At 43.8% G+C, this 16,260-nt stretch overlaps 1 protein-coding gene across 1 annotated transcript in view; it reads right to left on the bottom strand.

The window, feature by feature from the left end:
- Positions 1-1,872, bottom strand: part of LGR4 (leucine rich repeat containing G protein-coupled receptor 4) — a 105,034-nt gene extending 103,162 nt beyond the window's left edge. Inside the window, exon 1 of the mRNA XM_046014760.1 lies at positions 1,683-1,872. Coding sequence (XP_045870716.1) covers positions 1,683-1,867 — 185 coding nt within the window. The 5' untranslated portion in view covers positions 1,868-1,872. The remainder of the gene's footprint in view (positions 1-1,682) is intronic.
- Positions 1,873-16,260: the final 14,388 nt, after the last annotated feature.

Genomic DNA, 16,260 nt, shown 5'->3' with positions numbered 1-16,260 from the left:
CAGCCCCTTTGCTTACAGGACAAGACTGCTCATCAAAACTGGTGGAATCTACTAAACAAGGTCTTCACTACTGGTCAAAACAGCAAAAAGATGCTTTTCTACGATTAGAGAGGCTTAGAGAGGCTTGAGAGGTCAGATAAAGGCACCTCTCCTGCATGAATTCCCTAAGTGTCAAGAGAACAAGGAAAAAAAGAGCCCCATCTCTACACAGTCTTCTTCCCCCACTTCCACTCGAACCAGCCCACTTAATGTAACTTTTTGCAAACTGCTCTCCACTGCAAAATGAACTTCCTTCGGTAAGTTAAATTTCACCATACTGGAGGAAAATGACTTCAAATATGTAACTAACACGTGAGAAATAAGGAGGGGGAGCTGGAGGCCAGAGAATGAGGCAGATTCCAAGTCAACAGGCTGCAGTACTCAGTAAAACCCCATTGGCAGAGAGCAAGCCGAACGCCTCCCACCACCCACCTGGAAACACGGCAACGCTCTGGCCTGCACAGAAAGGATTTCTTCACGGGGTCAATTACTCCTTTAAAATTATTTATTTCTAAGAGGTCCCCTTCCTTGGCTATAAGGCAAAAGGAAATTCCCTTCACCACAGACCTCTCAGAATCCCTTCCTCAAACAGTGCTTTCGGGGCTCTTGACTTAATCACTCCGCAGGTCACACAACACACAAGCGCATACACCAAGCCAGTGACCCTATTTTTTTTATTGGTCGTATTTGCCAACACCACCGACAACACCTATTTCAGTTTGCTCTTCTTTTCTGAAGGGAATGTCTAAAGCCTCAGGTCTCCCTTTGAGGAGCGAGATTTTAAGAAGTCAGATCCCTCTGAGTGACTTTCCCAGCCCCAGGCAGCTCAAAAGAAAAGTTCTGGAGATGAATGTACAGCAGAAAACTGCTGCCTTCCATTCTAGAAGGTTGGGCAGAGAATATGCTCTGGAGCTTTGATTTTCGTCCAACATCCTGTACCTCAGGTCAGCACTCCTTCTTTAAAAGGCCTTCTTGGGGAAGAAGAGTATTTTCACCAAAAGAAACCTGCAATTTCCCCCCTCCTTCCGTCTTATTTTTGCCTTGCTCCCCCCCGCGCTCCAGAACCCTGGGCGTTTGTCGGGGAGTCCACGGTGGAACTGAACCGAGGTCCCAGGTCGCTCTACCTGGATGAGGCCGAACTGGAAGGGGATTGACCCTGAGGCACAGGTGTCTCTTCTCCCCACATGCTGGAACCCAGAAAGCTCCAGGTGTTTCCCCACGAAACGTGCCTAGGTCTGCAGACCCAGGCCAAGTTCTAGGCGCCCTCAGCCTACCGACTACGAAGCTCTTGCCAGCTGAGCGGGGGCCCGCGTGAGAAGGGAAGGTCTCCTGAAAAGGCTGCCAGGGGCAGGCGTTTCCAGATTCCTTCCTCCTGCGTGGCCCCAGATACACTTTCCGGGGGTGGGGGGGTGACTGTGCCCCAAAAGTCTGGGGTTAAAACGCTGCTCGCGGCTCGGACCCGGACTGGCGAAGTCTGGAAAGCCAGCCGCGCGGTTGTGGGTGCTGAGCACCTCCACACCAGGTGACCCGCGCCCCGCTCCTCGGAACAGGGGTGGGTGGGGTGGGACAACCACCGACTCTGCTCCCCGGCAACCCCTTGTCCCCCCAGGCCCGCCCCCCGGCGCTCTCACCCCCGCACTCACAGCGCTTGGGTGAAGGCGCTGAGCCCCTCGGGCACGGCCGTCAGCCCCTTCCCGGAGCAGTCCACCCGACGGTCGCCGTCGCAGCTGCAGGGCGCCGCGCAGAGAGGCGGCGCCGCGCCGCTGGGCTCGGCCGAGCCGCGCAGCCCCAGAGCGAGGAAGCAGAGTAGCCCCAGCGGGCCCGGCATTGCTGCGGCCGCCTCCCGCGCCGGCCTCTCCCGCGGCGCCGCTCACTCTGCGCGCCTCCGCTGCCCCCCGCCGCCCCGGGGCGGCCGGCCTGCGGGCTGGGGCGGGGGCTCTCCTCTCTCGGCGGTCGCGCGGGCTCGGCCCCTTCAACAGTCCGCGGCGGCAGTGCAGGGACGCGGCGCTCCGGAGTTTCGCCCTTCCCGCTGCTCCATGGAAGCGCAGAGGCAGCCCCGCTCCTCCGGCGGCTCAGGCCAGCCGGCCTGGCCGTGCGCAGCTGCCGGGGCCGCGCTCTGCCATCGCACCCGCCTCCCCGTCCCCGGCCTCGCGCCGCAGCCGCTCTTCAAGGTTGCGGAGCGCAGCCTTCAGCCATGCCGGCCCCTCGCCCCAACCCCCGCCCGGCTCTCGTACAAACACCCAGGCTCCAGCTCGCTCTCTCGCAGCCGCGGCTCAATCTCCTCCCGTCCTTTTCCCTTCTAGGGTTGCACGCTCGGGTTCCCAAGCCCCCAGCCGCTGGGTTATGCAAATCACTTAGGTACATGCAAAACTAACCCTTCTCCCGGAGCGCCATTGGCCCGCAGAGGTCTCGAGCTCATTACTATGCAAGACGGGGAGCCGCCACTGGCCAAGAGTAGGACCAGAGGGGCGTGTTTATCGGGCGTGAGTGACAAGGTGGTGCTGGTGCTGGTGCTGGTGGTGGTTCAAGGCAAAATCCCCGACTTGGCTCGATTTGCGTGGCAGACTGTGGATGGAAGGTGGAAGGATCCGAAGACGTAGAGTCTGTTTTTCCCCTCCCCCACCCGTCTTCTTCCCTGCGCAGAAACTGGATCTCCTAAATTGGATGACCTGAAAAGTAGAACTTGCCTCCAGCCTTCAGTTAAGTTTCAAATGACTCTCCGCTCTTCCAGAGGGTGAGGTCTTTGGGAGATGTGCAAATGGGAAAAAGATTTTTGAGAAAGAGGAAGTCTCTCTTCTTCTGACATAAATTTTTAGGTTTTAGCTATATACGGAATTAAAGCCGCGTACCCCCACAAGCCTCTCACTTCACCTGAGATCTTTACACCTATTTTGATAGGCACTGGGTAGCTAAGGCTTAGCAATGAACCACCGATGATACCAAGTTTTGGGGATCTCAGTTCAGACGGCTTTCTCACGTTCTTTAAAATCCTAAAACACAGAAATCTGTAAGGGACAAAAGAGGTGATGTTTCTGAACACTGGAAAATGTCTCCAGACAAGAGAATGTTTGAGTGCTAGGTAACTACCACTGAGAAGTCATCCAGCAACTTTTGGTGTCAGGTAATTTATCAGCATTCCTTCCTCTTGTGGACTTCTGTGGCTTAACAGACCCCACAGAATCATTATTTGCAACAAATACTGCTTTATGGGCACCTCTTTTCTTACTTTCTACTATGCCTTTGGTTGCTTTACCATCTATATTAGGCACAGTTTTCATGAATACTTTAAGGCAGATGGGGTTAAAAATGTCACTATCATAAAGTTTACCACTCATGTCACCTAAGTAAAATTAAGGAAAATGGAAATAAATTGATACAGACCTAAGAAGTTTAAAATGAAATATTGCCATCATCTTTGCATTTGAGAGTTTATCTTTAAAAATCATGCCTAGCTGGGCATATGACTAATATACTATAAATTGACTTATATGCTAGATAGTCAGTAAATACACACTACACAAATGATCCCTGAAAGGAGAGTCAATATATACAAACATGCCTTGACTTCCAGTTTTTAAGAATGACATATTTCCTCTAATTGTGGGTCTGAAAGAGAATTCAGAGTTATATGGACAACCCTTTGGTTTTATAGATGAGAAATTCAAAACCCTCCAGTATTGTGAGCTGCCCAGGATCATCACAGAGCAACTCCTGGTTTCCTGGCTCCTTGTCTCATGCCCTTGGAGCCTTCCCTAAATTGGTGCCCAAAATCATTTCCATTATTTTCCAGCAACTCTCATGAGAAAGTGAATTGAGGAAAAATTGTAAATTGGGTTTCTTTAATTGGTTCTCTTAAGACCACTCTTTTTATAACAACACTGAAAGATGACAGAATTTCTCCTGCCAAGATATCAATCACTTTCTTAAGCTGTTTTAAAACAAGAATTATAGATTATACTGGTTGATTTTTTTTTTTTTTTACTCAAATAACTCATTTCCTTTCTTCTAAGGTAGTGAGTTTTAAATTTCAAGAAGCGTAAGAATCGCATGCAAAGCTTGATTAAAAATGCAAAGTGAATTAATAGACTTGTGTGGAGCCCAGGAATCAGGGTTTTGATGCCCATCACATGAAAGTGTTATAGGGAGTCCATAAACCACATTTTTCCTTTGCTTCCAAGGAGTAAGATATTAGGGCTGGCAACTTCAGGGAAAAGGGAGATTCGGATTTTGGAAAAAGGAGAGATGTAGATTTTATTGAAGAATAAATTCCTATTGTCTATCAGGTAAAGAAGGTGAGAAAAGAGATTTCAAATTTGCAGTTTGTCCAAGAAGACAAAATTTCAAGAGCAATGGACTTGAGTAAGGAAGAAAAGACGTAATATCTGTAAAAGTGTTAATATCTCTTGTAGTTCCTATAGTACTTGTGCTTTACATTAAAGATAAATTGGCCAGTTAGTCTTCACTTCTTGGGTAAGATGTCCTAAGACAGCAAAACAAATAATTTTTTAGATTCTATCCCAGATAACTAGAGAAAAATGATCGGTTGTTAAATAAACCATAAGGACCTAGAAAGATATCAGGATGAACCAAAATGTGTTTGCAAGCTAAAACTCAACAGAGACTGTTTCCAGACCAGCTCGTCTGTCCCATTTTTCGTAGCTGTGGATGAGTGAATGTGCAGCATCTACAGGCTAAAGAAGAGGACGCGGAGCCCGGCCTCAACGCTTCTGCACACTCTACAGGGCACTTTTGGGCAATGGAGAAGGCACCCTTTTTGGGTGAAGCTCACCTTGGGGCTTTTGGGCAAAGGGCACAACGAGGCTTATCGACTAGTAGACAAATTAGACTTTGGTCCCATTCACTTCCTCACCCAGGTGCTCTTGTAAATACAGAGACTGTGTAAGTGTACGCAGAGGCTCCGCCTGCTGGGCCAAGGTGCTCCATCAGGGAAATAAAAACTGGGAGGTCCTGGGGGCTCTCCCATAGTGCTATAATGATTGAAAGTCATCAAACATACAGAATTTCACTTGTTATGAATTATTTCCGACTTACAGAAAGAACAAAAATCTGAGTTCACAGTAATCAGCTTAAGAAACAAAATGTTGGGACGCCTGGGTGGCTCAGTCAGTTAAGTATCTGCCTTTGGCTCAGGTCATGATCTCAGGGTCCTGGGATCCAGCCCAACATAGGGTTCCCTGATCGGTGGGGAGTCTGCTTCTCCCTGTCCCTCTGCCTGCTGCTCCCCCCCCCCGCCCCGCCTGTGCTCTCTCTCTTTCTGTATTAAAAAAAAAGGGGGGGGGGAGAGAAAAACAACGTTACAGTTGTATTTGTAGCGCCCTTTGTACCTCTCTCCAGTCTTCTCAACTTGGGAAGTCAGCCTTTTCCTAAATTTTGTAATTAATTTCCATGCTTATTTTCAGTATTTTCATGCTTTTTATATGTGTGTATCCCTAAGTAATATACAGTCTTGTGTTGCAAATATAAATAATATAATTCTGTATTCCTGTGCATCTTGCTTTTTTCACTCAATTGTGAGCTTTATGAAATATATGTTCATGAAATATGTGGTCCTTTTAAATTCATCTTTATTATTAAATAGTATTCTATTTAAAGAATGTACCCAGTGTTTATCCATTTTATTGTTAATATTAAACTTATTTCTATTTTTTCTAACAATGGTACCATGAATATCTTTGTACAAGTCCCCTTTTTTGTGCATTCAAGAGTTTCGCTAACATGTGTCTTTTTTATTTACGTGTATTATGTATGTTTATGTGTATGTGTGTGTGTGTCTAGGAGTGGATTACATGCACTCACCATTACTGAATGTTGTAAAATTCCTTTCAAAAGTGATTGAACTGGGGTGTCTGGCTCTTTCAGTCATTAAGCATCTGCCTTCGGCTCTGGTCATGAACCCAGGGTCCTGGGATTAAGCCCCACATTGGGCTCCCTGCTCAGTGGGAAGCCTGCTTCTCTCCTTCTCCCACTCCCCCTGCTTGTGTTCCCTCTCTCACTCTTCCTTTCTCTGTCATATAAATAAATAAAACCTTTAAAAAAAAAGTGATTGCACTTACTTGTGCTTCTCGCAGCAGAGAATAAAAATTTCCATTTCTTTATATCCTACCAGCACCCGATATTGCAGGACTTAAATATTTATAAATCCAGTGCATATGAAATGCAATCTCAGTGTAGTTTAAATTTGAATTTCCCTGATTACAGCTGCATCTTTTCTCTATTTACTGGACAATTCAGGGTGCTCTTGTGTGCATTTGCGTTGCCTACTCATTTCCTTTGCCTGTTAATTTCCTCTTGGTTTGTTCATATTTGTTTTTATTGTTTAGGGCCAGATAGTTAATACTCTGGGCTTTGTCAGCCATATGGGCTCTGTCACAACTATTCAACTCTGTCATTGTAGCATCAAAGCAACCATAAATAACACATAAACAAATAGATGACGCTGTGTTCCAATAAAACTTTTTGGGCAAAAATAGATATTGGGCTAGTTCTGGCCCCTGGGCCATAGTTTCCCAGCCCTGTTTTATAGGTGCAAATCCCTTATTGAAATCTGATTATTTTTGAAACCATTTGCAAGATTATGTGAAATTCACGGAGACATACCTCAAAGGTCATTTTTTCTTGTAAGTTGAGATCAAGAAAAACTTTCAAATTTCTGGTCCTATGGTGAGCTCATCCTGAAGATTATATTTTAGAATGAGCTAGGAAGAGCCAATTGCAAGCCAAAAAAAAAAAAAAAAAAAAAAAAAAAAAAAAGCCCCTCTTTCTGGAATGAATGGTCCAGAAAGAGTCCTGGGCACTCAAGGTTTACCTTGTTACCCATCCAAAAGGCACTCCAAAGATTTTTGGCCTGAGGCAATCACATGACCTATGAAAAGGAGATCCTGGCTTTATAAAAGCATGGGTGCCAAACCTGTCACCCAAAGTTAGAAGCTTGAATATGTATATTAAAAATACATATGTTGGGCACCTGGGTGGCTCAGTCAGTTAAGCAACTGCCTTCAGCTCAAGTCATGATCCTGGAGTCCCGGGATCAAGTCCCACATCAGGCTCCCAGCTCAGCAGGGAGTCTGCTTCTCCCTCTGCTACCTCCTCATGCCCTCTCTTACTTGCTCTCTCTTTCAAATAAATAAATAAAATCTTAAAAAATAGTTTATATTTTTATTATTATATTCATATTTACACATGCAAACACATAGATGTGCACAGGTATCTATATGTACATATACATGCATAAACGTTTCAAAACATGAGAGAGTCAAGGAATAAAGAAAGAATATCACACCCATCAGATATATGGTATGTATCTAACAGCTGACATCTCAAGAGAAATGCTATTGTTTCTAAGCTCTGAGTCCTCCACATTTGCATTTGGGGCAAGCAGAGCCCCCATACTGGTTTAGAGGCTTGCCAAACTCATGCTATCCTGGTCTTAAACAAGTGCTTTCACCAACGTGCCCCTTTCAGCGTCCCTAGAGTGATCCTATTATGCACAGGACCTATTGTTTAGGGATAATTTAAAATAACAACAATCACTCTGAAGCACACAAAATAACAATGGAAAATTGCTGATCTATTAAAAGTTGTGCTGTGGCCGGATTTGGGCTTCTGAGCCCATTTTCCTCTACTGCCACATGAGCAGATCTGACAGATCTTGGGATGTGAGGACTAGTGTGTGTGTGTGACTGGTGTGACTGACTGAAGTCCATTTTTGAAATCAGCTCTTTTCAAGACATCACCAAAGAGTTCTCAGTTTCCTGACCTGGTTGGACATCCTGGGATCAGAGACCCTTTTCAGTACTTCTGAAGACCCGTATTGACCCCAGATTTCAAAACATTTAGATAAATATCAAAAATATTTTCCTATTCATGCCAATCCTTTCTAAACCTGATTTTCTTATCCTGATCTTTCCCTTTCAAATCAAACCCAAGAGGTGAATGACATTCAAAGGAAACAATTTCCGAATGACAGAACCACGTGTAGATCCCAAGGCCCGGGTGCATAAACTACTGGAGAGGACCAGAACTAAGCAGAGGTAAATAAGCATTACAGAAGCCAGGCATTGTAACAGATCGAACAATAAAAGAAAAAAAAAATCAGAAAAATAGAAATCTAGAAAGATTATCACCTGGTCACTCTGAGAAATTGTTAGGAGCAAAGTACTAACACAAAGTTCAGTCACAGAATTGGGTTCCTTTTTACTCTTTCAGAATTCCAAATAAGAGTTTGAACATTTTAGGATGACCATAACATGAGACAAGATTTCAAAGGACCACAGGCAAAATGCTGGCATCCCACAAACCAAGTGCATGCAGAAGACCAGCGCTTGGGAGTAGTTTTTACCTGGCAACTGAAATATCCCAGAAAGCTCTTCTTCGTCTGCATGAACATATTTGGAAAAGAATCTAGGAAAGAAGGCAGTAAGAGAGTTTAAACTCAAAGAGAAGCTGTGGGAAGGTGGGGAGAGAAAACATCCCATTCTGTAGATTCTTCCTATTCCTGACTTGGACGCTTAATGTTGTGTCAAGAAGGACACTACTGAACACCTCACAGGTAATTGCAAAAGCTTTCTTTTTGTCTAGTGACAGTTACCATGATTCTCTTCAAAATAAGGAGTGGCAATCACAATGAAAACTTTTAATCACCCTAGGACTTTTGAAAATGTTTTTAAAACATTTTTTAAATGTTTATTTTCTTTAAAGATTTTATTTATTTATTTGACAGACAGAGATCACAAGTAGGCAGAGAGGCAGGCAGAGAGAGAGAGAGAGGAGGAAGCAGGCTCCCCGCTGAGCAGAGAGCCTGATGTGGGGCTCCATCTCAGGACCCTGAGACCATGACCCGAGGCAAAGGCAGAGGCTTAACCCACTGAGCCACCCAGGCGCCCCTAAAGCCTTTTTTAAAATAAGATCTGAGACAATGCTTTTAAACAACACAGGCAAACTACCAACCGTTTATAATTTTCATTTGAGAAATGAGCAAAGACAACTATGGAGACCAAGTCAATGGTCTTAGACTTTAGGAGGACGCCCAAAACGCTATTCTTGGAGTCTAAGAGCAAACTCTTGGCACTATTTATTAAACTTTTTGTGTCGTGTTAGTGTTAAAATATATGAATTCCGTTCATAGAATGCAGTGAGGAAAGTTAAAAAAAAAATTTCAATATGAAAGTGAATAAAAGACCTTGAGGTGGGGCACCTGGTTGGCTCAATCATTAAGCATTTGCCTTCAACTCAGGTCATGATTCCAGGGTCCTGCGATCAAGTCCCACACCTGGCTCTCTGCTCAGTAGGAAGCCTGCTTCTCCCTTTCCCACTCCCCCTGGTTGCTCCGTTCCCTCTCTCGCTGTCAAATAAATAAATAAAATCTTAAAAAAAAAAAAAAGGACTTTGAGGTGATAGAGAAATATATACATCTTTTCGAGCCCCATAAACTCATTGACCTGGGGATCAAGAGTCACATGTTCTACCTACTGAGCCAGTCAGACGCCCTGAGATGAAAGAAACATATCATAGTAACTTGGCCAGTTTGCTTCTTTTATTTCAGAATAACACAAACTGTAAAGATTTCCAACATTCTCTGGATATTTTCCCCCAGGGAATTTTTAGCAAGTATCTACTCCTCAGAATCTACTCTGCTAAGGAATAGAGTTTAGATTAATGTAGGCCAGTCTATATGTAAATCACCTGGGGAAGATGTTTAAAAACTCCCCCTCCATTGATTCTGATGTCATAAGCCTGACCTGGGGCTCTGGATTCTCAGTATTTAAAATTTCCTGATTTTAATGTAATCTCCCACCCGAATTTATGACTCTCTGGTAGAAGATTGTGCAAGTTTGGGTCCTTTGAGAAGCAAACACGGATAATAGGATAGCTCATGCCAGAAATTTATTAGGGGAAATATTTCTGAGGGAAAATGGGGAGAGGATGGACAGAAGGAGACCGTTTAGAGCCATTAGACTGAGACACAGGTTTGACTCCAGGACGGGAGAGAAGCAAGGACAAGAGGTTGGGTGAGTCTTTGAAGTATAGTTGACATGGATGGAACTGGAGGGGATCAGGCTAAGTGAAGTAAGTCAAGCAGAGAAGACAATTATCATATGGTTTCACTCTTTTGTGGGACAGAAGCAATAGCACAGAGGAACAGGGGAAGGGAGGGAAATCTGGAGGGGGAGAAATCAGAGAAAGAGATGAGCCACGAGAGACTATGGACCCCAGGAAATGAAGTGAGGGTCTCAGAGGGGAGGGAGGAGGGGGTGATGGGTATTAAGGAGGGCTCGTGTTGTGATGAGCACTGGATGTACTATACGGTGGCTAATTGAACATAATGAAAAATAAACAAATAAACGCTTTCTGTAAGGGGTCAAAAAAAGTGCAGTTCTATCAAGGTTTGGCAAAACAGTGGGGAGACCCGGAGAGAAAATCACCATCAGAAGAGTGCCTTGTCTCCTGAGTAAGCCTGCTTCAGGGTCTTTGAGGCCGTGCTCAGTCCCTGACTGGGTCCAGCCCAGCGAAGATGTGTGAAGGATTTCCCAGCAGGACTGAGAGTCAGTTAGCCTCCCCATCGCCAGAGGGGCACTTCCACGGCAGCCTCACCAAAGAAGGTACGGCAAGGAGTCCCTCCCTTTGAGCAGCTTGCAGTCCAACTTAATTTAGGGAATTTAGAAAATTTAGGATTAGAAAGGACCTTAAGGCTTGTTCAGTCTCCTGTCTGAGGCTGAAGAATGTGCAAGTATCTCTGCCACTCTTGGATATGTCAAGCGTCAGTGCACTCACATGCCCATTTGTAGCGTCCCTCTTTGAGCAGATGGGCTGTTTAGAAGTTCCATCCTCTGTGGTGCCAAACTCTTTCTCCTTGATACGTTAAAATACTCAGAAACACAAAGAAATGTGGAGATCCTATGTAAAATCCCCTCGTTCAACAGTGAGAAATCAGGCCCACAGAGGGTAGCTAAATTACCCCCGGCTACATACCTGGTGAATGGCAGATCTGGAGCTAATCTGGAGTGCCTGCTCTTTCTCTCTCTCTCTCTCTCTCTGACAAATAAATAAATAAATAAAATCTTAAAAAAAAAAAAAACATGGACGCTACAAATGGGCATGTGAGTACTCTATAATTGGTTTAATTTGTGTTTTTAATTTAGAGGGAAGAGAGAAAATTTTTTCACAAATGTAGTGTCATGCAAAGCAAGTTAATCTCAAGGCCTCAGATGGTCTTTAGTTTATTTAAGGAACGTGCCATGTCCTCTCTGAAAGGACTTTTCTCTTGATCAAACATCCTGTTTGGGCTTGCGTGAAGATAAGGAGGAGGCGCAAAGCCAAAGACAATTTCCAGTCAACTCGAGTTGTTGGTACTGAGAAGCCCTGCAATAAATAATACTACAGGAATCCTCCCTCCGCACAATCCCTGACAGCCTATAGAGCGCATGGTAGGTAGATGGTCACATTGGTTGGTAATTTGTACAGATTTGTTCTGTTTTCTTTCAAGGTGTATTTGAGTTTACTCATTTACGTGTTTTGACTTTTATAAAATACATTTAAAGATTAATTTTGCATGTAAAAGAAAAGATTGGGTACATTTTCCCCCCCAAACAAGAGGAGAGGTTATTAATCTCGCTGCAGAAAGTCTGCAGAGAGGTCAGGCCGCGGGGCAAGTTGATGTGGCCACTCAGTGATGTCATCAAGAATCTGAGGTTCTTTCTATTGCTTCTTGTTCTCTCTTCCGTATTGGCTGCAAACTCCGGCAATCCCATGGCTGCGGCAGCAGTTAGGCTCCAGAGAGGAAGATGTTGAGTTTCACACAGGGTCATAGGGAAAAACCGGCAGGATGGTCCGGAGACAGAAGACCTCAGCAAGCAGAGTGTTTGGGCCACAGCTAGATTACAGAACTCAGAACAGCCAGACAGAAGACACGCAGAGGGCACCGTTGGGGGACGTGGAGCTTCTGTGTCTTCCTTCTCCAGGGGTGCTGCTCTCCTCATACTTCTCCACCTGTTCACCATCCTGAGAGTCAAATCAATAGAGTTTAAAATTTTTGGCCTGATCTTTAGTCAGCAAGAACGGTTAGAAATTTCTGAAATAGAAACAGTAGCACTTTGGTGCCATCTTGTGGTGAAATATGAAAAGGCAGGAGGAAACCGACTATCCACATAGAGTATAATAAATCTGTGAAGTTCTCCCCATTTACAGAAAGGAGGTGGGTAAGAAAGGTGTGTGTGTGTGTGTGTGCACTACTGCCTCCTTCCCTCCTTAATAAGATTTAAAATGAAAATATTTATAAAAATTCCAACACTTCCAATATTTGCAAATTTTAAAAATGGTTTAGATGATGGTTTAAAATTTTGTGTTTTGTTTCCAACCATTCTTCTCATACAATTATTTATATGTTCATGATTTACCTTGCTGTGGGGACATCACACCTTCTAGGTTTAAATTCTCAGTGTCTACTTCTGCTTATATGCATGGAAGCATTCATTCTATGCTAGATGGCATGACGATCCAAGCTGTAATCCAGGAAAAAGAAAGAGGCATTTTTGTCTTGGCTCTGCCCATATCCATCTAGGGAGTGAGCGAGCTGTGCCCTTGCAGGATGGAAAGATGAGAGCTGAGCCATGATCCAGACTAGGTAGATCCATCTGGCTAATTTGAGGAAGCATATTTACTTCTAAAGCCTAAAGTATATGCACTTGCCCAGTTTTTAATAGAAAGTAAGCTCTATGAGGCAAGGGCTTCATTTTGTTCTCTATTGTATCCATATCCCCTAGACCGTAATTGTCACATGGTAGACATTCAACAAATATTTGTAATATGAGTAAAAAATGAAGAAGACATTTTGGTACCCATTTGCCAACTCATTTGTCTTACTTCCTGCCATATTCAGAGCCATAGTGGGGGAAAAGCAACCCTGTTTATTGGACCCTGTTGAAAACTGAAGTCCCCAGATAGTCACATGGGTAGCTTCTGCAGTTCACACCATTCAGGTTTCTCTTCAAATGCCCATGTCCTCAGAGAGACCTTTCCTCACTTGCTAAAATAGCATTCTTTCATATTACTCTCTCAACAAATATTGTCTGTTATGTGCCAGGTACTGTTCTCAGCTCTGGGTATAGGACAGTGAACAAAACAGAATTCTGCCTGCCCTCAACATTTATGATTTTGGGGAGGGAGTACACTGACAAGATAGACAAATACAGATCAGCAGAGGGTGAAGGAGATTCCAGGCAGAGGGAACAGCAAGTGTAAAGGCTTGTCATGTGTTTGGAGACACGAGAAGAGTGGCAAATAGAGGGAGCTAAAGTAACTTTCTTTGCTGTCTTCCAGGAACAGGACCTGGCACGTTAATGGAGTGAGGTAATAAAGGATTGATGAAGATATTATCCCTATAGTATCACGGTCCTTTCTGGACTATTTGTTTTAACATCAAGATCAGCTGACAAATTGTTGTTTTTGTATGGTTCCAATGTAAATTCTTAATCTAGCTGGGAATCATGGAAAGTAAACCAATTCAACAAGGTAGAACAAATCACAATCCTATACATCATGCTAGGTAAATGACAGAGTGGTGATCCTTCTTGCTGTCATGAACTAAAATTCTAATGGGGAAAACACAATGAAGTGCATGATATAAGGCGTTGCCACATTAACAGAGGATGAGGAACGCATCTTTGAGTGGAGTGAACAGAAGCCTTAATAGAGGTGGTAACTTCAGTTTATACCTGAATGGGGAGCAGCAGCCAGTGGGAAAACCAGAGGGAGAACCTTCTGGTAACAGGCCTTTGGTGTGGGGTCAAGCACACGGAGCAGGGGGAGGAGATGAGGCTTGAGAGGAAGTGGGGAATGAAGTGGGCAGAAACTTTCCAATCACTGCAAGGCGTTTAGATTCTATCCTAAGTAAAACGAAGAGTTTTCAGGATGGAGCAACACAACTGGTGCTGGCTGCATCCATGCTTTTCAGTCAGGCCTGTGGATGCTCAGGAGGCAGTACAAACCTTTACAGGGTGAAATCCCCCTGGCCATGGGCAAACTCTCATCATGTTCCACCTGGGGCAAGGGCTGCCATACAACGCTACTTCCCAGTGCTAGATCTTTTACCTCTGCCAACTCCTACGGAAGTCCTTGAACTGAGAAAGATGCAGCCAGGCAACAACTGGCAGCCCTCAAGGAAGGAAAAACAAAGTTCTGAGGGGCTTCAGATGGCCCTTTGGAGGTACAAGCTCAACAGAGCTGCATGGGAGTCTAAGGAAGCATCAAACAGAAAACAAAGAACCCGGCATTCCCCCGCTCCAGAGGTGAGGAATCTTCTTCTCCTGGTCAAAACCACTTCTACTGACACCTTTTTATCACACATGGGGACAGTCATATTCAACTTTGCTTCTGTACCTATTTTTGGTAATTAATGCCATCAAAACGTGGATTCTCTTACACACGAGTTTTCTCGGGTTGCTGAAACAAAGTACCACAAACTGGACTGGGTGGCTTAATTTAATCTCATGGCTCTGGAGACTGAAGTCCAACATCCAGGTGTGTCTGCAGGTTTGTCTCCTTCTAAGGACTGTGAAAGAGAATCTGGTCATACCTTTCTGCTGGATCCTGGTAGGTTTGCCAGCAATTTTTGGTGCTCTTTGGCTTATAGAAGCATCACCCCATTCATCCTCCCATGGTGTTCCCTGTGTTGTATTCAAATTTCCCTTTTTTAACTAAAATACCAGCCATGTTGGATTAGGCTCTCCCCTAATGACCTCGCTTTAACTGGATGACCTCTGTAAAGACTCCATCTTCAAGTAAGGCCACATTCTGAGGTACTAGGGGTTAGGACTCCAACGTATCTTTTTTGGGAGGCACACAATTCAATCTGTAACACCTTAAAATGCATAATCAAAGTTAGATAGCATTTTAACTCTGGGCACAAACCTATGTCAAATAAGAGATACCAGAAACACAAATTTCCCCCTATTTCATGTCGATTGCACTTTTTGCCAAATAAAGAACAAAATTAAAGGTTTGAGTTTTCGAAACTGATTAGAATTACTTTTCAGAACTGCCAAATAAGAGCCAAATAAGGGGAACTTATCAGCAACCAATGGCTAAATTTTCTTTTTATCCCCCTGGTTACAGTTCTAGAGGTTGTAACAAATTAGATTTCTTCCATACTTCCTCCCCTAAAGAAAACATAAAAAAAAGAAAAAAGAAAACCTTTTTTTTTTAAGATTTTTTAATTTATTTTTTTGACAGAGATCACAGGTAGGCAGAGAGAAGGGAGAAAGCAGGCTCCTCGCTGAGCAGAGAGCCCGATGTGGGGCTCGATCCCAGGACCCGGGGATCATGACCTGAGCCGAAGGCAGAGGCTTAACCCACTGAGCCACCCAGGCGCCCCAAAAGAAAATCTTTTTATAGGACCAAATCTGGACAGTCCAAAATATACCTCTGCAATTGAGTCTTAGGAGAGCCCTCACACATATCTTGTTGATATAAAGCACATAGTCCTTTAAAAAAAAAATTAAATTGATGGAATAAAATTTACAAATGGGTTCTGTATGAATTTATCATTTGCTTACCATATAAAGTAATCTTAAAAATTCCATTAGGTGGAGGTTATCTTCCACCAAATAAATAAGTGAACAAAAAACTGGGTCACCACTTCATTAATTAAAATGTGAGTAATTAACAATAGTGAGTATTTTAAAACCAGAATTTAAAGATTTAGAGAATCGGTATTCTAGCTTACTAGTATTTTAAAGAAACTGAATGCTAACAATTAAGTCCTTTTTGTTATATCCCTTGTGGCTTGACACATCTTCAGGCATTTTAAAAATACACGATGCTGAATTATGGCTTTTGTATGTCTGACACCCATTCCAGCAATCCACGGTTTCTAGAGCTAGGTCAAATCCTTCCTACAAACTGCTTCTTTGATTAAATTAATCCCTTACTTGAACTTAGTGTGATTTTCATTTTGAATGTGGCCTTAATCCTCCACCCCCAAAACCCCACTACTTTTAGAATTCCATTAGTTCTTTGATCCAAGTGGACAGAAATCTGAAAATTCCTTATGAATCTTCTTCCTTATGAAGCTTTCAAACATAATTTTTACTTATCTTTAAAGATTTTATTTGAGAGAGAGAAAGCACGAGGGGACAGGGTCAAAGGAAGCAGCAGGCTCCCCCCTGAGCAAGAATCCTGATGTGGGACTGGATCCCAGGATGCTGG

This window comes from Meles meles, chromosome 8, assembly GCF_922984935.1.
Source record: "Meles meles chromosome 8, mMelMel3.1 paternal haplotype, whole genome shotgun sequence".
NCBI classification, from domain to species: Eukaryota; Metazoa; Chordata; class Mammalia; order Carnivora; family Mustelidae; genus Meles; species Meles meles.
Note: the sequence above shows the minus strand (reverse complement) of the source record. Positions and strands in the feature narration are given on the sequence as shown.